The sequence below is a fragment of the Dioscorea cayenensis genome, chromosome 17, assembly GCF_009730915.1.
Source record: "Dioscorea cayenensis subsp. rotundata cultivar TDr96_F1 chromosome 17, TDr96_F1_v2_PseudoChromosome.rev07_lg8_w22 25.fasta, whole genome shotgun sequence".
In the NCBI taxonomy this organism is placed as follows: Eukaryota; Viridiplantae; Streptophyta; class Magnoliopsida; order Dioscoreales; family Dioscoreaceae; genus Dioscorea; species Dioscorea cayenensis.
Genome location: NC_052487.1, coordinates 10,031,686 through 10,059,250, shown reverse-complemented (window position 1 = coordinate 10,059,250; position 27,565 = coordinate 10,031,686). Strand labels below are relative to the sequence as shown.

Below are 27,565 nucleotides of genomic sequence, written 5' to 3'. Positions count from 1 at the left end.
ATGAGCTGCGCAAGAATGTTAAGATGTTGGCGGTGTTGCTCTCAATGCGGCTCAGTGATGCAACCAGGTCTCGGTGTCCTTGCTCAAGCACCTACTGCTGCTAGTAGACCTCAGTGCGAAATTCTTCAAACTGTGCTTCTAGAGAAGGCTTACGCGCCCCGGATTCCTGCTCGGGTTCAGATTCAGACTCAGAAGTAGACTCAGCATCCTGTGAAGGGCCGGTGTCTTGTGCATTTGTTCAATGATGCTGGGTCCCTCCTAGCCTTCTTGTAGGCCACTTTCTTCACCCTCATACCTACAAGACCAAGGGAAGAACAATTAACCAAGTTTTAAACAAATACAAGCTCAATGGAATGAAAACTAGTGAAAAATGCCAGTGCTACAGTAAACCCCGAAAATTTTTGCAAGAACCTTGTTTGTAAATGGAGCACAACAAATTTACAATCACAAAGTTTCATTCCACACATGTTCCACCATCCAAAGAGAGCAAAAATTCCATAGAATCAGCCCAAAAAGAACATCAAAAGCTCAAGGTTTGAGAGATGAGAGACATACCTTAACCCTAGAGTAAATGGGGTGATTCAAAAGCTTAAAATGGCCAAGAGAGTGTTTAAACCTTGAAATTCCTTCACAAAATAAGATTAGAGGAGGAGGATAGTGATCTAGAGCAAAAGAAATGAGTGGATTTGGTGGAGAAATGAGAAAGTTATGAGAGAAAGAAGATGAGTGTGTGAGTGAGAAGAAAGAAGATGAGTGAGGGGCTAATTTAAACCCTCACTCGGGTGTCCTTGCGGGTGCCCTTGCGGCCGCAAGGGCTCTCAGGATGGCTCATGGGTGCCTTTGCGAGTGCAAGGGCACCCATGAGGGCTCTCTGGATGCCTCACGGGTGTCCTTGCGGACGCAAGGGCACCCGTGAGAGCTCTCTGGATGCCTCACGGCTTCTCTCACGGTCATAAAACGGGTGATTTCCAGATTTTCATCAACTTAGCCTCCTCCAAACCTAAAAAACAATGAAAAGAAAGCCAAATTAAGCACATAAACACTCAAGAATTTAATTTCATGGAGTCTAAACATCAAATCACTCAAGGCATTCTCAACGACATGGATGAAAAACATAAGAAAGACGATGAACAAGGCTACCAAACATGCATAAAAACTAAATAACACAAACCACAACCACTCAAATAATATGAACAGAGAAGGTAAAGAGTTCAAAAGCTTGGGTTGCCTCCCAGGAAGAGCTTGTTTAACGTCGTTAGCTTGACGTGTTTTACCTCATGATCATGGTGGGACATACGGTGGAGAGTTACCTCCATTCTTTGGCAAAGTGTTGTTAACCGGAAAGTAATGTTTCAATCGTTGACCATTGACCTTGAATGTTCCATTTTGTGGATGAGATATCTCGACGGCGCCGTGAGGGAACACATGTGTGACTGAATATGGTCCATGCCACTGTGATTTCAATTTGCCCGGAAAGACCCTTAGTCGAGAGTTGAAGAGTAGTACTTGATCTCCCTCTTGGAAGCACTTAGCCTGTTTGATGTGTCGGTCATGGCTTTTCTTCACTCTCTCCTTATAGCGCAATGAGTTTTCAAATGCCATCGTTCGCCATTCATCTAGCTCATTAAGTTGGAACTTCCTCTTGCGGCCTATCAAGTGGGGGTCAAAATTTAACTATTTTATGGCCCAATATGCTTTGTGCTCCAATTCGACGGGTAAGTGGCATGCCTTCCCATAGATTAGTCTGTATGGTGTTGTTCCAATGGGCATTTTGTAAGCCGTTATATAGGCCAAGAGTGCATCGTTAAGCTGATCAGCCCAATCCTTTCCATGATGACTCACTGTTTTCTCTAAGATTCGCTTCAACTCCCGATTTGAAACTTCAACCTGACCGCTCGTTTGGGGGTGATATGGAGTCAAAGTATGATGAGACACCCCGTACCGTTTCAGGACCTTGTCGAATTGAGAGTTACAGAAATGAGTGCCCCTGTCACTAATGACCACTCTAGGCGCCAAAACGGGAGAATAGTTTCTTCAAAAATTTCACTACCACTCTGGCATCACATGATGGAAATGCCTGAGCTTCCACCCACTTTGAAGCATAGTCAACTGCTACCAGAATAAACTTATTACCATGAGAGCTAGGGAACGGGCCCATGAAATCAATCCCCCATATGTCAAACACTTCGCAAACTTGGTTCCAATTTTGCAGCATCTTGTCCCTTTTTGAAATAATCCCCGTCCTCTAACATTTATCACAGTGCTGCACAAATGTCTGCGCATCTTGGAATATACTAGGCCAGTAGAATCCCGCATCCAAGATTTTTTTGGCTGTTCTGTTTCCACTGTAGTGGCCCCCAGTTGGACCAGAATAACAATGCCTCAAAATGACATGCCCCTCCTCTCGTGAAACACATCTCCTAACAACTTGGTCCGCACAAACCCGAAAAAGATACGGGTCTTCCCAGATATAATGCTTGAGGTCAGCGAAGAATTTCTTTCTTTGTTGATATGTGAGCCACCTCGGAAAAGTTTTCGCCGCTAGATAATTTGTGCTGTCATCGAACAACGGGGTCTCATCCTCTGCTACCACTTGAATACTGCATAGTTATTCCCCGGGGAATGCATCATTTATCTCTCTCCTTTCCATCACATCATCAGTGGGTCCCTCAATGCGTGATAGGTGATCCGCGGCCAAGTTTTCTACCCCCTTTTAGTCTTTAATCTCCAAGTCAAACTCCTGTAGCAAAAGTACCCAACGAATCAATCGAGGTTTGGCGTCTGATTTATTCAGCAAGTATTTGAGTGCAGAGTGATCAGTGTACACAATTACTCTAGACAACACCAAGTATGACCGGAATTTGTCGAAAGCAAACACTACTGCAAGGAGTTCTTTCTCAGTGGTGGTGTAGTTCTCCTGGGCTGAATTTAAAGTTTTACTTGCATAATAGATAGGATGGAAATGACTGTCCCTGCGCTGCCCAAGCACTGCACCAACTGCATAATCACTCGCATCACACATCAATTCGACTGGCAAATTCTAATCTGGAGAAACTACAATTGGTGCCTCCACGAGTTTCTTTTTTATACTGATAAAAGCATTCATGCACTCATCGTTAAACTCAAACGGAGCATCTTTTTGGAGTAGCTTTGTCAAGGATCGAGCGATCAAGGAGAAATTCTTGACAAACCTCCTATAAAACCCCGCATGTCCCAAGAAGCTTTTGATAGATTTCACTAACGTAGGGGGTGGTAGTTTCTCAATGGTCTCCACTTTTGCTCTGTCCACTTCAATCCCTTTCTGTGATATCTTGTGCCCGAGAACTATACCTTCCTTGACCATGAAATGGCACTTTTCCAAACTGAGGACCAAGTTAGTCTCCTCGCACCTGTTCAAGACTCGTTCCAGATTTTTGAGACATAACTCGAACGAATTACCGAAAACAGAGAAATCATCCATAAATACCTCCATGATGTCTTCCACCATATCTTCAAAAATTGCTAACTTACACCTTTGGAAAGTAGCTGGAGCATTGCATAGTCCAAAAGGCATGCGGCGGTAAGCAAATGTGAAATATGGGCAGGTGAAGGTGGTCTTTTCCTGATCTTCCGGGCCAATAGGTATCTGAAAATACCGAGAGAGCCCATCTAGAAAACAGTAATAAGAGTGTCCTACAAGTCATTCGAGCATCTGATCGATGAAAGGCAAAGGAAAATGATCCTTCCTTGTGGCATCGTTGAGTTTCCTGTAGTCTATGCAGACTCTCCAACCTGTTACAGCTCTGGTAGGAACAAGCTCATTCTTCTCATTGGTGACAACTGTCATTCCTCCCTTCTTTGGTACCACCTGTACTGGGCTTACCCATGCACTGTCGGAGATGGGATAAATTATACCTGCATCAAGTAGCTTGATAACCTCGTTTCTTACTACCTCCTTCATGTTAGGGTTAAACCTTCGTTGGGGTATCGCCGTGAGTTTGTGATTATCCTCCATGAGAATCTTGTGTGTATAAAAAGATGGACAGATCCCCTTGATATCAGCTATTTTCCACGCAATCGCCCTTTTGTGCTTTTTCAGTACAGCTAGAAGCTTATCCCTCTGCTCAACTTTCAAGTCAGATGCTATGATTACCGGGAGCTTGGAACCATCACCCAGAAAGGCATATTCTAAATGCTCGGGAAGGGGTTTCAGCTCTAGTTCAGGCGGATCTTCAATTGATGATTTCAGTCTCCCATATTTCCCGAGATCACATTTCTCAACTCTCATCCTCTGCTTCAGATGAATTGTCACTGCTCGAACTATTTTCTATCACCAGAACCTCGACCCCAGTCAAATATAAGTCACTCACTTGAGAATAATCCATTTCCTCTGAACCTCCTGACCCCGTTGGATCTGTCTCCTCTTCAACCAGACTTGTTGACTTTGAGGGTCCATCGGAACTGTCTCTTAATTCAACACTGACAAGGACGAATTGGTAATTAAGTGAACAAAAATTCTCTACCAGGCTCGCCCCATCTGTCTCCATGTATTCCTTAAGAAATAACTGGGACCTTCTGTCTCTCTAGAGTTGGATTGATCGACTCCTCACAATACTGTTTCTTCCACTGATCATTATCAAAATAAAAACTACCCCATCCAGTTGGCTCGTATGAGTGACGAGGGTACGAATCCTGTGACCAGTGGTAAATAACCCGATCATTAGTCAAAGCCATAGTTGAAGAAGACAAAAGAGACATTTACAAAAATAGAGGTCAAAACACAAAGATTTACAAGAGAGAGAGATAAGGGGATATGGCGGGATGAAATAAAATGGTAAATGCAAGAATGGTAGTACAAAACCAAACAATGGTCAAATCAACACGCTTAAAGTTTTCCAAGTATTTCTCGTGGGTTCCTCGGCAACGGCGCCAAAAACTTGATCGCTTCCCTGCAAGTGTACGGAATCGCAAAGTAATACCCCTCGTGCGAGCACGAGGGGGTCGTATTCCCAAGGGCCCAAGAAGCTACTCTTACTTCCTCTTCACTATGTTGTTTAACCTCCAAGTTTGAATGTGATAGTGATAAAACAAATAAACAAGTAAAATGAAAATAAAATGCTAACAATGAAGGCAAGATACGGGGGATAATCAAGGGAAGAAAACGGTCGTGGATGAGGATCCTCTCAGGGGCTAGTAAAGTGTGTAGGATGCCAGAACTAACATGCAAATGGCTAGTTGGACCGAGAAAACCCTAGATTAGGTCAACCCGATGGTCACGGCAATTGACCCCTAATCCGGTACGAGTATTGGATACGGAATCTCTTCCGCCCAAATCCTCCTACGATTGCAATGGGAAAGGTGGTTTTCTCAAGTTAGGGTCAGAATACAAGCTAATACTTAACCCTAGAATTGGAGGGGTATAAATACCCGATGGTCATGGCGTATTTATACGCTTTTCCCTTCCAAGCTTGGTGAGTCTAACACTAGGGCAATGGTCATACAACCTAGCATTACCTAAGAATTGATACACCGAGTTCTCATGCATACCAAAGCATTCAATTACACCAAGCAAGGATCACAAACAAGCCAAAATACAATAGAAAGAACCAAGCATCCATACAAGCACAAGTTCACCCCCAAGGTTCACCTACATCCGGTGACCTTGGGGTTTAGTTGTTCATAGTCATCAAATACAACAAGAAATCCATGCAAACAACCAAACAAAAACATAAGAAACACTCCCTCAAAGAATGAAGGCCGGAGAAGCTTCCATAGACGCCACACAAGAGGTGGCTTCCCTTGTCTTCAACCTCCTCTACACAAGCCCTACGAGTAGATCTCGCCCAAAATCGTGCTCTCCTCATTGAATCCTCCGTGGAAATGACCTCAAAACCTTACTTCTAGCTCCAATTTGGTGTGGTGGTGGTGAGCTCCAAGAAGAAGTCCTCTTTTCTTCAAAAGAAACCCTAACAATGCTAATAAAGGGATGAACTCGGGCTTTCCTGCGGGTGGCCTCACCCTGACAATACTGCCCGCAAGGATGGTCATAATACTGCCTGTAAGGAAATCCAGACTTAGACTTTTTCTAAAATTTTCATGTTCCGGGCTGCTACAGTGCATGTATAGTGCCCGGGGTCCAAAAATGACGTTTTTTATGTCGATTTCTTCTTACATTCAGTCGTTGAACTCACCTAGGCTTCTTTTGTGCCTGAAACATGAAATAAAATGATTAAACCATAAAAAAAGCATCAAGTTCTCAATAAAAAAACCATAAAATGATTAATTTATCTCTATCTTGATAATATGGTTGGATAATTTCTAATATGCTTGAATTTATCTTTATCGTTGGATAAAGATTTATCTGCTGAGTTCAACTCAAATATAAATCCTCATCTTTTGACCTCTATATAAGGAAGTCCCCACCCCACTTTTAGGGTCCGTTTGGTTAGGAAGTGAGTGACCGAAGTAGGGGAAGTCTGAAAACACCACTTCGGTGGAAATGTGAATTTCAGTTGGAAGTCTTGACTTCCATGTGTTTGGTTGATAGGGAAATTATCACTTCAGTAACCACTTCAGGTGTTTGAATGGTGAAAGTGAAATTATGAAAAAGATCACTTCACTAGTTCTTTGTGTTTGGTACACCGAAGTGGGGTTATGATCACCATTTCGGGATGGGGGTAAGGTTACCCCATTTTTTTATAAAGGTTATAAATGCTTTTAAAATATAATATTTCTTATTAACATATTACGATGCTAATTAATTACTTATAAAACATTATATTTTTATAATGATAAAAATTGGATTAATTTAAAATATACAATTTATAATTGAATTAATTTTATTTTCTTGTCTTATAACCCCAAAGTTCATGTATAAGACTATACTTTTTTTAAATTTTTTTTTGTTTTTAATAATATGATCTTAAATTATAATTGAAATAATTATTTTAATTATTTCATTATACAATATGATTATATGTTTCTTATAATTTTTTTACCATTATTTTATATTTTGGTATTAATTTAATTTTAAATTTTTTTACTACAAACATACAAGTCCTATATCCAGTTTTATAAAATATTATCAAATTAAATACATATATACATATAATGCTAATTTTGCAAAAGTCACATGAGGAAACTTCCACCTGTAGATTTTAACATAAAAAAAACAATTACATAAATATTATTTATCAAACATTTTCAACAAACCTATTAATCACAAAATGGAAACAAATGAATAAATGGCTAATATTGCAAGTTTGTATAACCTGTCAATTCCCAACAAATGAATCAAGCATCCATACAAGATGTGCACAACATCATATGTCCAATACATAAACTACAAACACTCAAGATTGTTACAAAAAAAAAAATACAAGATAAACAAATGAACAAATGGCTAATATTGCAAGTTTGTACAACTTGCAATGCATTACAAATACAACATACAAAATGAAGCTCATCTGGTCTTTACAAGTTAACATTCGTGAACTTTTAGCACAAGTGGATAAACAACCAAACTTGCAAGCATAGTTACAAAAAATTTACTGAATCTATAAACTGAAATATAGTCAAAATTATAACATTAATAAACCTGCAAAAGATAAATCCCTTGAAGTGGCCGAAAATGATCAGCTTTGTCCTATGTGGCTCAGGTGACAAGGGTGACAATGCATATTCATCGGCATTACCAACTATCCTAATACTGCTTTATTATTGCGAATTCAAAACATAAAATTAAACACAAACAGGGAGGCTGCAATGGTGGCATAAATGCCTCCTTATTGCCACGCCTCATTTGTTAAACACAACAAAAATAGAAATGATAGATAAAACAAATCACCAGGTGTCAAGAGTAACAAAATATGGCTAACTATGATGTAACTGTGAAAAATTATACCCAGTATACAATAAAAACAAGTCATGGGATAATATCAATAGAGCAACAAAATTTAGGTGGAAACCTCATCAAGGCAAATATATAAAGCTGAGAGATATAGTGAGAATTCACAATACAACAGAATTAAGGATAGTAGGTAATTATATCGTAATTATACCAACTAAAAACCACAATTGGGCACGATATGGCTGCAAAATTAATGACTTTACTCGCTCATCAATTTGCCCCGCCAGTATACCCAATTTGCTTTTAGGCTTTATTAAGGGGACTTGCCTCTATGCATTGCCACAGCTCTTGTACTCATCATCGCCATACCAACCATGCCTGCAAAAAAAAAAATAAACACACGCACAAAAAAGAATAGAATAAAATAGTACTTTTCATGAAATGAAACACACATCATAGAGAATAATATGGCATAGATGACATCAGGTAAGTCCATGGGTAGATAAGCATGCCAATAGCTAACATGATGCAACTTGCATAAAAGAAAATGCATGAAACATGAAAAGAGTCAGTATATGCGGATGGGAATGATGATAACATGTCATGCTGTGCCGTTGACGTGGTCAACATAGTGACATACAAAACAATGCATGCGATGCAAACAATGCATGAAACATAAGAAAATAGATAATTAGGTGTCTAGCACATCTGATAGTTGAGAATATAGAAATCCTGTTAATTCACTCAATTCTGGACAGATAATTCTTAATCCATTCCTCACGCAGCGGCATTTTCCTTACCATGAACCCCCTGGCTTGACCTTCACGTAATTGAAGATAGTCAAACACATCAACGAGTACGGCCTCATCAAATTCCTCAACCTCCATCATCTTTGTATACAAGTGATCAGTCTAGTGGGTTGGGTTTTTAATTGCATCAGCCATTTCACCCACTACAATAAGGAGGTCACTCATCGATGGACCTTTCTAGCTCCTATTTGAGCGTTACGATCTTTGGGGTCGATGATGTAGTTGGACTACTAATAACTGGAAGGCAGAATGGTCATCACCGTCATCGTCACTAGGTTGTTCTAGTGGAGCTGTCTCGCCATTATCGAGATTGTTGTCTTCATTTTCAGATCTATCCCCGAACTCAGAAAACATAGATGTCGCATAGGAACCAGTTACGTAGTTTTCTCCACAGATAATCTTTAAGGCTTCATAGTTCTCAATTGGTTTATTAATGTACGGTCATGCAGCCGGGTGAGCCTGCATTGTAATAAAAATTAGGTGACTTGTTTGTGAATTATATCAAACTTATAACACATTACCTCTATGTAGGTGAACGCCACAACAGGTTGGAGAATGATGGTCTTGGTGTTGTCGTTCCACCCTGCACCACTCAAGTCTTTTACTTTTTTTATCTCAGCATATCGCGTTGTCCTCTTAAATGACTTATCACATTCAAGTCCTTTTGAAACTTGATCCACAAGTAATGGGATCAAGAAATTATCGTACTCTGTCTTCCATCTTTTGTTAGGTGTACCCTGCTTGCTTGTACCAGATTTTGAAGTGGCCCTATCACTAGCATGGTCTAGACTGGCCATGTTTCTTGGGATTCTAGTAAAAAGGAAAATCACAGCATACTGAATTTCATATACAATGGCAAATCACATAAAAAACAAATTCCATTAACAAAGCTGTAAATAACAACATGCAGAAGATTGAAAAAATTCATTGTAAAAATGAACATAAATTATGAAAAGTATATTCAAAATGAAAGCAAGAGAAACAAATTCCATTGACAAAGCTGTAAATAACCATCACATATTGACAGTTTTAAAGAAGAAAATTGACAAACAAGTAAAAATTGTTGAAAAGATAAAGTTCATGGCAATTAACTAATGACAATGCATTAAACATCGAAAATAAATGATGCAAACAATGAAGCCTACAATAAAACAACAATGTACTTGAGTGAAAAAACCACAGTGCAATTGCAAAGCCATGGAAAAATAGTCAAACTGTAGTATGCAGTTGTGATGGACATGTAGACATGTTATATAAACAAAACTAACAGCAGATTTAGCAAGCACAATAAGAACAAAACATAAGAATGTGCTTTGTCCACAGTTTAGACACAACAGACAGATTTCACGAAGAAAATGCAGTCATGAATAATGCATGATATGCGACAACAATAAAGAGAACATATATAAACCCAAATAAACTGGAAAAACAAATATGAAAATAAATGACTTCAAACGAAGCCATTATAATGGTTCCATATGTCATTCGCGATCTTGTCCCTCAACTCCACCCATTGCCTATTTTCCTCACATTGCTCCCACTGTGTTCGGGTCTGCAATGAGGAAATTTGTGAATCCAACCGCATGTTTTCATCATGCAAAATTGTGTCACTCGAGTCGACATCTGCAATATAGTTATGCATAATACAACACGCGAGGACCAACTTGACCTGTGTCTTGAATGGATAAAAGGGATGAGATGTTAGAATCTTAAAATGATTTTTGAGTGTTGCAAAAGAATGCTCAACACGGGAACGTAACATAGAGTGTCGAAGATTGAATAATTCTTTCGGGTTTGTTGGTGGCCTTCCGCTGTGTTCTTTTAGATGGTACCTAACACCTCGGTACGGAGCTATGAAATCATTCATAGTGGTGTACCCATCATCTACCAAATAGTACTTACCTGCAATTAAATAAAATATGTTAATTATTATTGGGTTACTAACTATGTGGACTATTGCAACTTATCCTACCTTCTATCACTTTCAGCCCTTCAGGCTGTGGTCTCGACAACGCATCTCTTAGAATAGTGAAATCATTGGCGGATCCTTTCCAACCCGCCATCACATATGTGAATTACAAGTCAGGATTCACCACTGCAAGTACATTTTGGGTTGCCCTTTTCGACCACGAAACAGTGGTATTTCATTAGCAGGGACGGACACATCAATATGTGTTTCATCTAATAATCCTATACAGTCCTACATGGAAGAACAATTAATGGGAAATTAACAAAAGTGATTTAAGGATATCATACTAATTTATGTTTCCAATTAATAACACACTTACTTTGAAATAAGGGTACCAGTTTGGATTTGACTCAATTTTAGGATGACATGTACCATTAGAGGGATGAACAAAGTCATCAAGGATGGCACAGATTGCTCGAAGGACATTGTTGAAATAACGACTAATTCTTCCACCAGATCGTAAAAACTCAACTCTCATGGTCCTGTTTTTGGTGTTGTGCCCAACTACATGTAAGAAAATAGGTAATTGCTCCTCGACTAACACATGTCGGGTGTCAACGAGTATATGCTTGTCGCGGAAAATAGAAGCAAGATGCAAGAATGGTCCTACGTCCATCCTAAGGTAACTAACGGCATAGTCACATCCACCCCTCAAAATGCGTTCCATGTGCTTTTTCCTAGTTACGTCACGCAGTAGTGATGGTTCTTTACTTCTACCGGGCTTATTAACATGCATTTCCTCAAATAGGCATGCAATAACAACAACCATGGTGGTGCAAGCAGCAACCAATGGTCTCGCAAGCTCATTAAGAGTCCAATTATCCATCTACTAAGAATGGTGAAGTGTTGAATAGCTTTAGTAATGGGATTATGTACAGTTTACTAAAAAAATTAGAACAATTACTAAAAAAATATGTATGTTGAAAATTCAGTGACATATTAACAGGAAAATAAGAACAAATAACTGAAATAAGATTATATCAGCAACACATTAAAAAAATACATCAATCATAAATAGAGGCAACGCATGCTTCACAAAAAAAAATGAAAACATCTTTATCATTTTGGTAAGGACAAATGTACAGGAAAAGAAGTAAAGAACACAAGAATCAGCACATTAAGGAAGTTATTCAAGCTTTAAAAAATACAATAACTAAACATAAAGGCAAGGCATGCTTAAAGAAATTAAACAACTAAAGAATGAAATACATAAACTTCAAAGGGTAATTAACAAGGTGACAAAATAAATGGAAAAAGCAGACAAACATGTTTATTAAGTGGTGAGTATAGATCTATATCAAATCAAGTGAACAACACAAGATTCAGCTTATACATGCTCCACATAATTGAAAAAGTAAACAACGAATAATACAATACCTAAACATAGAGGCAAGGCATGCTTAACAGAATTAAACAACTAAAGAATGAAATACATAAGCTTCAAAGGGTAATTAACAAGGTGACAAAATAAATTGAAAAAGCAGACAAACATGTTTATTAAGTGGTAAGTATAGATGTATATCAAACCAAGTCAACAACACAAGATTCAGATTATACATGCTTCACAGAATTGAAAAAGTAAACAATGAATAATACAATAACTAAACATAGAGGCAAGGCATGCTTAACAGAATTAAACAACTAAAGAATGAAATACATAAGCTACAAAGGCTAATTAACAAGGTGACAAAATAAATGGAAAAAGAAGACAAACATGTTTATTAAGTGGTGAGTATAGATGTATATCAAACCAAGTGAACAACACAAGATTCAGCATATACATGCTTCACAGAATTGAAAAAGTAAACAAGGAATAATACAATAACTAAATATAGAGGCAAGGCATGCTTAACATAATTAAACAACTAAAGAATGAAATACATAAGCTACAAAGGGTAATTAACAAGGTGACAAAATAAATGGAAAAAGCAAACAAACATGTTTATTAAGTGGTGAGTATAGATGTATATCAAACCAAGTGAACAACACAAGATTCAGCTTATACATGCTTCACGGAATTGAAAGAGTAAACAAGGAATAATACAACAACTAAACATAGAGGCAAAGTGATAAGTGCTTGTGCGATATGAATGGGAAGCGTTCATTCCTTATGTTGAGCATTATTTTTCTCAGGTTTTTACACTAATATGTGTGTTTTTTATGTTACTTTCGTGCAGGTAGGGTTGTGAGGCCGAGTATGAAGGATAGAAGCCAATGTGGATCACAATGCACCGATTTTGCAGGAAATCTTGCTAAGGTTGAAATGCGAAGACATAGGTCGGATGTGAGATGCTAGAATGTGTGCCAACCTCCTCGTATTTGAGTTTGGCACATCCATTTGGAGGGGCACAAAGGCAGTCACACTCGAGCATTCCGACTTATGCACATAGAACAAGAGCTCCACCAACTTGCCTATCATTGAAGAAGCAAGTGATCCACGACGTGAACGTGTGCCCGTTTGCATTACTCCGATGAAAGTATGGATTCGGCAATCTATCCAGGCCGGATACTGTAGCATAGAACCGTAGCAACACGGTAGAAGTACTGTAGCAACACTGTTCATAGCCGGCCGAGAAAACAGGAGTTCAGAGAATCCACACGGGCGTGTGGAAATTATCCACGCCCGTGTGGAAATTCCGCACGGGCGCGTGAAGCATCCACGCCCGTGTAGTCGCCCGATTCCAGCCCTATTTAAAGCTGAATCAGCCCCGATTTTATTATTCTTTTCTCCATCTTTTACCCAACTTGAGAGAGTGCTTCGGCTAAGGTTTTGAGGGGTATTGGGTAAGGTTTTGGAGAGGTTCTACGGCTCCGACATCGTCATTCCTTAGGAAGAAGGTTGGTAGGGGAGCTTCCGTCGAGGCGTATCCTATACCGGACGAGGGAATCCTTGGACGACGAGTAGAGGACTTTCCATAAGACCATCGACACGACTATCGAGGGGGTTTCTTTATGGATTCATTGCTTTTACATTCTATTTCTTTGATTGTACTTAGCTCCATGGAGAGCTAAACCCCTAGTGGTTACTTGGGTATTTGTGAACCCTAGGATGTATTCGTTTCATTGAATCACTTTATTATGCTTTCAATTAATTGATGTTTATTGTGAGTTCCAACCTTGAATGCTTGATTGTATGAACATTTCCCCTAGAGTGACACTAGAGTTGAGAGTTCTCGTTGGTAACCTTGTGAGTGAGTGACACACCACGAGCGTTAGACGAAGCTAGGTTGGAGAGGGTTGAGAGGGTGAGTCGAGAGGTACAAGAGCGTCCCCTTTCCCCTCCGACGTGATAGATTCTACCTCCGTTCCTCGAGTTCTTTGCGGCCATAATAGAGTGAATGGTCTAAGGGATGAACTTCCGCTGGGGCTTAGTTGCACGTGCAATGGAGTGAAGCGTTGAGGTGATCTTAGTATCTAGGGCTTAATCGTGGTTAGGGACCTTCCACCTGGACCAAAGGGTTAGGTATATAATTAGGAATAGATTTATCACTTGGTATCCCTAGAGCTCATTGCAACCAAGGTTGTCAGACCCGGCTAAGCCCAGGGATCAGGTGTCAATGAGTTCGACCGGGTCGAACCGGGGTTGAACCGGGGTCAATAATTAAATATAAAAAATATTATAATAATTAATAATGAACAAATATAATATTAAACCCATAATTATATTATAAAACCTACTCAAATTTGATATTTAAATTGATAAATGACCTTATATACGATGAGAGTTTTTCTAATTATGTCATTTATTTTTTTATATTTTTAAAATATTTACAAATTTAATATATTAATATATAATTATCGAACTTCTCTCGGTGTTATTTATTTATTTATTTGTTTATTGGTTAATTTTGTTAAAAATAAATAAAAAAATTAATTCACTAATTCTTATATCTCAATTGAGTTTTTTTATTTTTGTTTTTAAATTTTTCTTATATTTTTTTTATTTAATTAGAATACTTTTAATTTTATATTTTTTTATAATAAAAATTACACTCATTTATTGTTTTATTTTTCTTAATAAATTAAAAATTTTTAGAAAGTATTTACATAACACATTAATATATTTTTATTTTTTTTAAATGTTAATTTTTTTGTTGGTATGTTTATGATATATATATATATTGTAATTCTATTTATTGATTATAAATTATAAATTAATATTAATAAATATACACGATTTTGTGGTTTATAATGAGAAAATAATAATAAATTATTAAATATTGTAAAAAAAAATTAAACATTATGACCCGATTGACCCGGCCGGGTCACCGGGTTAACACCGCGTTTTTTAATACCCGGGTCAATGGGGTATACCCGGGCCGGCCACATGGCCGGTTCCTGCTTTTTCCGGTTGAACCGGCCGGGCCGGTCCGGGTCTGACAACCTTGATTGCAACTCTATGCGAGTGCGAGGTTGAGAGATTATCTAATCTCCCCTCCGGGACATGTATAGAGTTAGGCATAGTTGACCTTAGATTTGGGACTATGTAAATAAGGATTTCCACGACTCACCATTGCATTGATTAGGAAGCATAATAGAGGGTTCTTGCACTTGAAACAATTATCCTAGACGGAGCATTATCGATTGTCTTACCCCCTTCTTTACTTTTGCTCTCTTACTTGTTGTTTTTATTGTTGAGAATTTAATCATTGTCACACTTATCATCATTGATCTTTCACATAGCTAAGAATCGAATTAAGTATTTTTATTCCCTATCCCCTATGGATTCGATACCCGCTCATCCGGGATTATTACTTCGACAAACCCGTGCACTTGAGGGATATACGCAAGGGGATCTTGTCACAAGGCATGCTTAACAGAATTAAACAACTAAAGAATGAAATACATAAGCTTCAAAGGGTAATTAACAAGGTGACAAAATAAATGGAAAAAGCAATCAAACATGTTTATTAGGTGGTGAGTATAGATGTATATCAAACCAAGTGAACAACACAAGCTTCAGCTTATACATGCTTCACAGAATTGAAAGAGTAAACAAGGAATAATACAACAACTAAACATAGAGGCAAGGCATGCTTAAAAGAATTAAACAACTAAAGAATGAAATACATAAGCTTCAAAGGGTAATTAACAAGGTGACAAGATAAATGGAAAAAGCAGACAAACATGTTTATTAAGTGGTGAGTATAGATGTATATCAAACCAAGTGAACAACACAAGATTCAGCTTATACATGCTTCACAAAATTGAAAAAGTAAAAAAGAATAATACAATAACTAAACATAGAGGCAAGGAATGCTTAACAGAATTAAACAACTAAAGAATGAAATACACAAGCTTCAAAAGGTAATTAACAAGGTGACAAAATAAATGGAAAAAGCAGACAAACATGTTTATTAAGTGGTGAGTATAGATGTATATCAAACCAAGTGAACAACACAAGATTCAGATTATACATGCTTCACTGAATTTAAAAAGTAAACAAGGAATAATACAATAACTAAACATAGAGGCAAGACATGCTTAACAGAATTAAACAACTAAAGAATGAAATACATAAGCTTCAAAGAATAATTAGCAAGGTGACAAAATAAATGGAAAAAGTAGACAAACATGTTTATTAAGTGGTGAGTATAGATGTACATCAAACTAAGTGAACAACACAAGATTCAGATTATACATGCTTCACAGAATTGAAATAGTAAACAAGGAATAATACAATAAATAAACATAGAGGCAAGGCATGCTTACAAGAATTAAACCACTAAAGAATGAAATACATACGCTTCAAAGGGTAATTAACAAGGTGACAAAATAAATCGAAAAAGCAAACAAACATGTTTATTAAGTAGTGAGTATAGATGTATATCAAACCAAGTGAACAATAAAAGATTCAGATCATACATGCTTCACAGAATTGAAAAAGTAAACAAGGAATAATACAATAACTAAATATAGAGACAAGACATGCTTAACAGAATTAAACAACTAAAGAATGAAATACATAAGCTTCAAAGGGTACTTAGCAAGGTGACAAAATAAATGGAAAAAGCAGACAAACATGTTTATTAAGTGGTGAGTATAGATGTATATCAAACGAAGGGAACAACACAAGATTCAACTTATACATGCTTCACATAATTGAAAAAGTAAACAAGGATTAATACAATAACTAAACATAGAGGCAAGGCATTCTTAACAGAATTAAACAACTAAAGAATGAAATACATAAGCTTCAAATGGTAATTAACAAGGTGACAAAATAAATGGAAAAAGCAGACAAACATGTTTATTAAGTGGTGAGTATAGATGTATATCAAACCAAGTGAACAACACAAGATTCAGCTTATACATACTTCACAGAATTGAAAAAGTAAACAAGAAATAATACAATAACTTTATATAGAGGCAAGGCATGCTTAACAGAATAAAACAACTAAAGAATGAAATACATAAGCTTCAAAGGGTAATTAAAAATATGATAAAATAAATGGAAAAAGAAAACAAACATGTTTATTAAGTGGTGAGTATAGATGTATATCAAACCAAGTGAACAACACAAGATTCAGCTTATACATGCTTCACGGAATTGAAAGAGTAAACAAGGAATAATACAACAACTAAACATAGACGCAAGGCATGCTTAACAGAATTAAACAACTAACTAATGAAATAAACATGTAAATCAAATCCAGGGAAGAATACAAGATTCAACTCATACATGCTATGTTGTGCAACCTTAAAAAAATAAAGATAAACCAATGCATGATTTACATAATTTATAAAATAAAAAATATATTGTTCATTGAAAACTATAATAATCAAACATAGAGGCAAGGCATGCTTCACAGAATTATAAAAAGTAAAATAAGAATTCAGAATTAAGTGCATACATGCTATGTTATTGTGAGTGTAGATGTATACCAAAACAATTCAAGAATTCAGATTTCAGTGCATACCTGCCTTGTTATGCAAGCATAACAAAATAAAAAAAAAACCAATGATACATTACCAGCTCAATGAAAAATGCAACAATCAAGATATAGAGGAATGCATGCTTTACAAAATTTAAAAACTAAAACCAAGAAAAATTACCGATAAAAAACAATATAATAGGGAATCTAGGAAAACTATAAAATATAGGAAAAAAAATACAAAATTACGAAAATACAAGCTATGAGGATGACCGGCGTCGGAAAACTTTGAAAATTTAGGAAAAATACGATAAAACTAAAATACAAGCTCTGAGGATGACTAGCGTGGGAAAAACTTTGACAAGCTAGGACAAAAAATTACAAAAAATACAAAAAATACAAATATACAAGCTATGAGGATGACCGGTGTCTGAAAAACTTTGGAAATCTAGGAAAAAATTACAAAAAAAATACAATAATAGATACTATGAGGATGATCAGTGTCGGAAACCTTTGAAAATCTAGAAAACTTTGAAAATACAAGCTATGACGGAAAAACCTAACAGAGATTTTCAAAATATTTTAAAATCTAGGAAAATACAAGCTATAAGGATGACCACCGTTGGAAAATGAAATGCAAAAAAAAACCCGAAAGAGCCAATGATGCCATACAACAAAAAGGGGATCAGAGCGAATAGAATCCTATAAACTTGATAGAAACGAGAGAAAAACTCAGATCCACATGGGAAGGCGAAGACAAAAGGCAATGGAAGAAGATGGAGAAGATGGCGGCGATGAAGAACTCAAGAAAAATGACGAAGTGGGGAAGATGGAGAAGATGGCGGTGATGAGAAAAAAACCCTAGAAGAATGCTGAAGTGGGGAACTCGGGGGTGATCATTAGAAGGTCACATGATGTCACATGGGGGGAAGTGAAACCCTGAAGTGCGACTTCGGGGGTTTTTCGGGCGAAGTTAAATGGGTGAAGTGGGCTGGAAATGAAGTTGTCAAATCACCACTTCAAAGCCCACTTCAGTGAACCAAACACACTGAACTGGTTCAGAACTCCCCACTTCTGCCATTTCAGGGCCCAGTTCAGTGAACCAAACATGCCCTTAGAATTACATGACCTCTATTGGGTTAAAGATTTTTGGCATCGCAGCTGAGTTAAAGTCTTTTCCGGCATTCTTCCCGTGATCATCAAAAATTTTTGCACGGCTTTGCTTCTATGAAGTTTGAAGATATTATTAAATTAATTAATTACCTCCTCCTTTCATCAGCCGACAGCACCCTAAAGATTATAAATATATATATTAGGTAATTAATTAATTAATAATATATGTATATATATTATATATATACACATATATACATATATATATATTATCTTATGCCAACTGTCCGCATATATATATACATATATTTTTTTTAATTAATTAATTAATTAATAATATATGTATATATATTATATATACATATATATATATATATTTCTTTCCACCAACCTTCCACCATCTTAGTTTAGTTTTTTTTTCTCTTTTTTTTTAATTAATTGATTGATTATATATATATATATATATATATATATATATATATATATATATATATATATATATATATATATATATATATATATATATATATATATATATATATATATATATATATTTAGCATCACCTTGTCATGACTCACACGAAGCAAACTAGTAGACCCGTTACACCCTTTGGACCTCAGTCTCACTTTGTGATAGGCGCTTGTCTTTCTACCCCTCTTAATGAAGGTGATGTTCAAAGTTTCATGGCTAGGTATTCCATACCTTATGACTAGAGAATTAGTCTTCCTGGTGATCCTAGTTGTCCTTTTTGTTTTGCCCCTGGTATATATTTTGCCATTCATGAAGCATTGCTTGAAATGGGCATTCACTTTCCTATGCCCTCCTTCTTCATGGGAATTCTTGAAGCTTAACAAGCTATCTCCTGCTCAGCTTCATCTGAATTCCTGGAGGTCTCTTATAAGCTTTCATATTTTCTGCTTTACAAGTGGGCTTAGGGTCTCAGTCGACCTTTTTCATCTCTTTTTTTAGCTTCAACCCTGTAAAGACAAGTCTGGTCGTCATGTCCTTCATGGAACTTCTGCTTTCCTTATTGATGATCTTCTTCCTATAAAAAATTATGAAGACAAATGTGTTGTTGTTATTGAGCGTTCCTACCATAATGTCAGTACACTTATGACCCCTTCTAACTTAAGGACAGCAGAGTGGGGTGTTCTTTCATATTTTTCTTCGTTGTCCTCTTATTCTTCTTCCTATCTTTCATCATCTCATGTTGATGCTACAGGCAAAGAGACTAATTCGAGCCATGGTGATTTTTATATATTTATTTTTTTTATTTTTTTAGGACTACATTTGATTATGACCTTCAGCATATGCTTTTATTTATTATTATTATTATTATTATTTTACTAGATATAATATCCAAAAACTTTGCATTCGATGCTCTCCAGACGAGTCAACAAAAGCACGCTCAAGACAATGAGACTTCAAAACTTTCTCAACCCAGATCTTCTCCAGCTCTAACATTAGGTGCATCTCCTCCTCCAAAAAGATTGAAGTCTCCTACGTCCAAAGGTGCTAACCTTGTCGATTCTGAAGTTGTTAAGGCTTCCTCCAGGAGTTCTGACACTAATCCTGATGCTCCCCAAGGTTTGAACCTTGATGTTCTCAAGGGTTCTAACCTTGATACTCGCAAGGGTTCTAACCCTCCAAATAAAGCCAACAATGACGCTTCAAAGGGTTCTAACCCCTTATTATCATCTGAAAACCTTGTGGTTTCATGTCGTGAAAGAAGTGAACTGCGTTCTGAGTCTCTTTTAGCTGTTAATCTCATCTTTCCACCCATGGAACTACCTTAGGTAATTCATCGGATATATAAGGATCATGCTAAACTTAGGAGTACTCTAAAAGGGAAACCGGAAAACTTTTTAGGTTTTATCCTGGTTTAGTTGATACAGATAGTATTAGTTGACCTGGGGTGGCTTCTAGATTGATGTATTCTTCTATTCTTCCACGAGATGAGGAATCTTATTTTGCCAATATGCTAGAGAATATAGATATTGCTGAATGTCTTTCGGTTGAGGTATTTATCTATTTTGTTTTACCTTTTCCTAACGGATAATTTAATTTTGATGTCTTTTTCTTTGTTGTGGATAGGCTGCTCAACGTTCTTCTTTGGTGTTTGGGTTGATGAGATCCTTGAATTAACACTTAGAAGATTCAAATATTCATCAGAAGAAGTTTCAGTTGACTATTGAGGACATTTGAAAACACAACAAGGAGATTACCACCCACCTTCAAACTTCCGAAGTAGAACTTGCTAGTTTGAGAGGGTATGCATCCAAATGTTCCACTTGAATGATGAGAACAAGTGACTCGGAGATATGGTTTCATCTTTATGTTCGACTATCACTTCTCTTGAGAAAGATTTAGCTTCTAAATGACAAGCTACTTCCTCATTGAAGGATGAGATATCTTCTCTTTATCAGACGTTAGATGCTGAGCGACAATCTATCCGTGCTACTACTGTCGAGAATATCATGAGTCTTTAAACTGTTATCAAAGGAAATGTGCAGTCGTGTTTCCTTCAGCAAGACTGGCTTTTATCTTGCTCGAGAGCTTCTTGAGAAGGAACATGGTCGTGCTTATCCCGAGTTAGTCTTTTCAAAGACTAGCTCCATTGTTGAGCCATTACCTTGGAGAAGTTTTGATCCCACTGAGGAGAATGTTACTATCTCTTTAAACTCCGGCCTTCATGATGACTTAGATGATTTTATTGGCATTGGGTATTTTTTTTGGGAAGAATGGCGTCTCCTTTGAAAGTCATGATGATGAGATCTTAGCTTTGCAGGGTTTGGATAAGGAGCAAATTTTTGATGAGATGCCTTCCCCTGTATGTCATGAACCACTTGTACATCCTGCTCCATAATAATCTTTTCCTTTTGTAATGATTATTTATAGTTTCCTTATTTAAAGCTTAGTGATGATGTGTGAACTTTTGATAAAAGTGATTATTTATAGTTTTCTTTCATAATATCTTGTTATTACTTCAACTGACTCTTAGCTCGGCATCATATGTGTGGAAAATATTTTTTATCGACCTCTTTTTACAGGAATATGTTGACTTCTCTTGTATATGTGAGCTTTGATGTTATCTCTTTCAGGCTTTTGATATGTGAACTTTCATTCCCCTTAAAATGAATGTTTAAGATATGAACCCTCTATAGAATATAACGTTCTCAAGATTTGTATTTCTCTTCCTCCGTAGAATGAAAATCTAGAGTGTGAATCATTCATCTCTTCCTTTATAGAAGATCAGGTTCTTAAGATGTGTACTTTCATTCCCTCGCAGAATGAAAGTTTAAGGTGCGAACCGTTCATCTCTTCCTTTATAGAAGATCAAGTTCTCAAGATGTGTACTTTCATTCCCTCATTGAATGAAAGTTTAAGGTGCGAACCATTCATCTCTTCCTTTATAGAAGATCAGGTTCTTAAGATGTGTACTTTTATTCCCTCGTAGAATGAAAGTTTAAGGTGCGAACCTTTCATCTCTTCCTTTATAGAAGATAATGTTCTTAAGATGTGTACTTTCATTCCCTCGTAGAATAAAAGTTTAAGGTACGAACCGTCATCTCTTCCTTTATAGAAGATCAGATTCTTAAGATGTGTACTTTCATTCCCTCTTAGAATGAAAGTTTAAGGTGCAAACTGTTCATCTCTTCCTTTATAGATGATCAGGTTTTTAAGACGCCTACGTTCATTGCTAAGAATTTGAAGTGTGACCATGTCATTCTTGTTCTTGAAAACCTGGTGGCATGAAAAATTAAAACACACGATAATTACGTGAAAACCCCCAATAAAGGGGAAAAACCATGGGACCATAACTACCGTGCCATTTATTTCTATTGATTTATAACATGCAATTTACAAAATATACATGTTTTGAATATAGAGCTTCAGATGATTGGTGTTCCAAGTCTTTTGAGTATTTTTTCCTTTCAAGGATTCTAGCTTGCTTATTGCTGGACCAATCATTCTTCTCACCTGATAGGGTCCTTCCCAATTTGGGCAGAGCTTCCCTTCTTTTATAAGAGTATTTGTAATGGACGCTTTTCTCAGCATGAGGTCACCTTCAATAATAGGTCGTTCTTTCACCTTTGAGTTGTAGTAACAAGCCACCCTTTGTTGATAAGTTGCTAAACGTATACAACTTTGATCTCTTTTTTCATCTCGAATGTCTAAATTATTTCTAAGTACTTCCGAGTTGCCTTCTTCATGAAATTCAACCATTCTTAGAGATGCTGCCCCAATTTCTACTGGTATTAAAGCCTCCGTTCCATAGGTAAGGTTGAAAGGTGTTTCTCCTGTAGAGACCTTACTTGTTATCCTATATGCCCAAAGGATTGACGGAAGCTCTTCTTCCCATGCTCCTTTCGCCTTGTCTAAACGCATTTTTAGACCTTTCAAGATAGTTTGATTACTTCTTTCTGCTTTCCCATTAGCTTGAGGGTATGCCACAAAAGAAAAGCTAAGCTGGATATGGAGCCTTTCACAAAAGTCCTTAAATGTGTCACAATCAAACTGCTTTCCTCGATCTGCAATTAATATTCTGGGAAGTCCAAATCGATAGATGATGTCTTTCCAAACCATATTTTCTATCTTTTTGCTAGTGATTATTGCCAATGGTTCTGCTTCTACCCATTTGGTGAAATAATCAGTTGCCACCATTAAGAATTTTCTTCCTCCAGTGGCTTGGGGAAAAGATCCCAAGAGATCTAATCCCCATTTAGCAAATGGGGTTGGTTCAATATCACTTCTGAACATTGAGGTAGGAGCGTCTTGGATAGGTGCAAACCATTGGCATTTATCACACTTCTTTACCTTCTTTGAAGCATCATCTCTCAGGGTAGGCCAATAAAATACTGCACGAAAGACATTGGCTGCTAAGGCTCTCGCTCCTATATGTTGTCCACATATCCCTTCATGGACTTCAGCTAATGCATATTCTGCATCTTGTTTATGGAGGCACTTCAAAACTAGTATGGAGAACCCCCTTCTTGCAGAGCACATCATTTATCAGTGTGAATCGAGCTACTCTCATCTTTAATTTTTTGGCTTCTACTGTGTTTGAAGGTAGCTCCCCATCTTTTAAGAATTTCTTAAAGGGTATTCTCCAATCATTCCCATCTTCAATGTTTGCTATATTCTTCTCTTCAATACTTGGCCTTTGAAGTTCTTCAAGATGTACAATCCTTCCCTTTGTTTCCATCGATGAGGCCAATTTGAACAAAGCGTCTGCATGACTATTTGAATTCCTATTAACTTGTATCAATTGGAATTCTTCAAACTCCTGAGATAAGGTTTTAACCTTGTGAAGGTATTGGAGTATGATTAGTTCTTTTGCTTCATATTCTCCATGAAACTGTTGAACCACTAATTGTAAATCACTATATGCAATCAATTTTTTCACCTGTAGTTGCTTGGCTAAGCTCATTCATGCTATGAGTGCTTCATATTCTGCAATGTTGTTTGAGCTTAAAAAAGCAAAGCGTTATGAATACTCTAGTATATCTTCTTCAGGAGAGATTAGAACTACCCAAGCTCTGCTTCTCGATGAACTTGATGCTCCTTCCACAAACATCTTCCATATGTATTCATCTGCTTTGTTTAGCTCCTCTTCTCCAGTGCATTCTACTATGAAATTAGCTAAAGCTTGACCTTTGATTGCTTGTCTAGGTTCAAAGCAAATATCATACTCTCCTAGTTCAATCGCCCACTTTGTAAGTCTTCCAGAATATCTGGTCTTTGTAATATTTGACGTAAAGGTTGATCTGTTAAGACCAATATAGGATGAGCTTGAAAGTAGGGTCTTAATTTTCTAGAAGCCATTGCAAGTGCTAATGCTACCCTTTCAGCAAAAGAGTATTGAGATTTCGCACCTTGAAGTACTTTGCTGACGTAGTACACTAGTTTATCCACTTTTTCTTTCCTCCTCAATAAGACTGCACTTAAAGTCATTTTACTAACTCCCAAATATACAAATAATGGCTCTTTAGGCTCAGGTCTAGTTAAAAGAGGTATCTGCTTCAAGTATTCTTTTAGCTCTTCATAAGCCTTATCACATTCCGAAGTCCATTCAAAATTTTTCCCACATCTTAAAGTCTTAAAAAAGGGAAGGCTCCTTTCAGCTGACTTGGAAAGGAACTTATTTAGGGATGCTATTCTTCCAGTTAAGCATTGCACCTCTTTCATAGATGATGGAGATCTCATCTCTAGTATGGCTTAAACCTTCTCTGGGTTAGCTTCTATCCTCTTTTAGTTATCATGTAACCAAGGAATTTTCCAGATTGAACCCCAAACGTACATTTGTTGGGGTTAAGCCTCATGTCATATTTCCTTAATACATCAAAAACTTGGTTGAGTTTTTCTGTATGAGATTCACCTATCTTGCTCTTGACGATCATATCATCGACGTAAGCTTCCATAGTGTCACCCAAAAGGTGTTTGAATACCTTGTTCACCATTCTTTGATAGGTTGCTCCTGCATTTTTTAGCCCAAAAGGTGTTTGAATACCTTGTTAACCATTCTTTGTAACAATATGTCCCTTTCTCAGTGATGATAGCAGCCTTTTCTTTATCTAAGGGATTCATCTTTATCTGATGATATCCTGAGAAAGAATCTATGAACCTTAGCAACTCCCTGAGGTCTCATCCACTAACTTGTTGATTCTTGGTAAAGGATATGAATGTTTTTGGCAAGCTTTGTTAAGATTAGTAAAGTCTACGCATATTCTCCATTTCTCATTTGATTTCTTCACCATTACAACATTAGCAAGCCATTCTGGGTATTGGACCTCTTCAATGAAATCGGCTCAAATTGGTTTATCTATCTCTTCTTCTAGAGCACGTTGCTTTTCAGGTGCCATATTCCTTCTTTTCTATTTTATTGGCTTTATACTCGAGTCCACATTCAAGTGATGAGAAATCACCTCCAAACTAATGTCTGGCATATCAGCTGGTGTCCATGCGAATATGTCCACGTTCTTTTTTAGGCAAGCAACCACTTCTCTTTTTATTTCTTCGGTCATCCCACTCCCTAATTAAGTGACCTTATCTGGATCATCATCTTTTAACCTCACAGGTTCTACTTTTTCCACAGGCTTTGGCTTATTAGCTGAGTCTTCTGAGATTGCCAAGGTTTCATCCCTTAACTTTCCCTTTGACGGAAGATACATAATACCTATGAGTTTTCTTTTGATCTCCTCTTACTTGCCCTATTCCTCCTGAGGTCAGAAACTTCATTAACAAATAGCTTGAAGAGAGCACAGCTCTCATGTCATTAAGCAAAGGCCTTCCTAAGATTGCATTGTAAGCTGGTGACACAGATTTAATTACCATAAAATTTGCCATTCCTGTAATGTGAAGTGGTTCCTCACCTAGCATGATCAGTAACTGAATTGATCCCATGATAGGAACTGATTCTCCTAAGAAGCTAAATAGTAGGGATGACACCTTCTTCAATCTATCATACAATAAATTCATCTTCTCAAAGCAGTTCTAATAGATAAGGTTTACAGAGCTCCCATTATCATTGAGAATTCTCTCTACTGGGAACTTCATAATAGTAGCAAAAATAACCATGGCATCATCGTGGGGCATGACTACATCTCCTTGATCTTCGACAGTAAAAGTAATAGGTTCTTCATTCTCTTGAGTTTACATGATGTTGTTAACTTCATAAGCTTGCCTTACATAAGCCTTCCTTGATGAAGAGGTCTCACCTGCTAAGGTTTCACCCCCAATGATAACATGTATTGCTGGGTGAGATCGCTTGTTGTCTAAAATGGGGGTTTTTTCCCTTGTCTTGGAGTCTTTTTTATCATTCATCCACTTGTTATCTTCATATCTTTCCTTTTTTGAGTAAAGACGGTTTCTCATTTCTCCATGATTCTGAGTAGACAAATCTATTAAGCTTTCCTTGGCGCACTAGAGATTCAATCTCATTCATCATTTCTCTGCATCTATCAGTTGTGTGTCCATGGATTTTGTGAAACTTACAGTATGCGTCTGTAACCTTGCCCATTGTCTTGTTCGCCTTAGGAGGAAAGGTAAGGAGTCCAGATCCTTCTATACTTTCCAGGAAGGTAGAACGTGGTTGGTTCAATGGTGTGAAGTTCTTAAATTTGAGTTTTGGAACTTGTCTGTGTTCATTTCCCCTTCTAGACCTTCTCCCTTCAAAATTTGTTTTATCTCTATCTTTTCTTTTCTTATCTCTGTTTCCAGCATTGATGTGCCTCATGACATGCATCCTCCGAAAGGATAAACTTATTAGCCCGATTGAAGAGATCTCCAAGCGTAAGGTGTTGATCTAGGGAAAGAGATATTTGAAAATCTCTTGATCTTGTCCCTTGAAGTATTCCTGATACTGCCATTGTGGCTTGAAGATCCTGTACTTCTAAGGTAGCGGCACGGAATCTTTCAACATAGTCCTTCAGGTTCTCTTTCTCATCTTGTTTAATGGTCAGAAGGTATGAAGCATCCTTCTTTCTTCTAGCATTAATCAGGAATGCATCTATAAATTCCTTCCTTAACTGATTGAAGTCTAAAATTGATCCTTCTTTCTTCAGATTATTAAACCATATACGTGCATGCTCAGTTAAAGTAAACGGAAACACTCTGCACATGATTGCGTCCTCACATCCATGGAGTAGCATCAACGCCTCATAGTTTTGCATATGGTCGTAAGGGTCACCCTTTCAAGAATAAGTTGTTAGTTGTGGCATCTTAAATTTTTTGGGCAGAGGTTTTACCATGATTTCCTTGACGAAAGGAACCTTGCTTCTTTGTGGTGTTTCCTCAGTAGGAACCAGCTTCTTCTATTCCAGAACATGTTCAATCATCTTTTTTAGATCAGCTGCCTTCTTTATGCTAAAGGTAGATTCCTCCGCATCTCTCTCAAATGCTTTTGACTCTCCTTTGTAGGTGCTTTCACTACCTCTTCGATTTTTTCAGCATTTTTTCCGACTAGTGCAG

At 37.1% G+C, this 27,565-nt stretch overlaps 1 protein-coding gene and 1 pseudogene across 1 annotated transcript; both read right to left on the bottom strand.

The window, feature by feature from the left end:
* Nucleotides 1–200: 200 nt before the first annotated feature.
* On the bottom strand, nt 201–10,700 carry LOC120281122 (annotated as a pseudogene).
* A 26-nt stretch (nt 10,701–10,726) lies between these two features.
* On the bottom strand, nt 10,727–11,432 carry LOC120281121. The gene is made up of 2 exons (XM_039288042.1): nt 10,926–11,432; nt 10,727–10,837 (listed from the first exon to the last, which is right to left on the bottom strand). The coding sequence occupies exons 1-2, from the start codon at nt 11,430–11,432 to the stop codon at nt 10,727–10,729; spliced, it is 618 nt and encodes a 205-aa protein (XP_039143976.1).
* Nucleotides 11,433–27,565: the final 16,133 nt, after the last annotated feature.

What these genes read in the sequence shown, in the direction of transcription:
- LOC120281121 (XM_039288042.1), bottom strand. Translation starts at nt 11,432, where the DNA reads ATGGATAATTGGACTCTTAATGAGCTTGCGAGACCATTGGTTGCTGCT. An exon ending in ACTGGTACCCTTATTTCAAA is followed by an intron (nt 10,838 to 10,925) that starts GTAAGTGTGTTA and finishes TCTTCCATGTAG; the next exon opens with GACTGTATAGGATTATTAGA.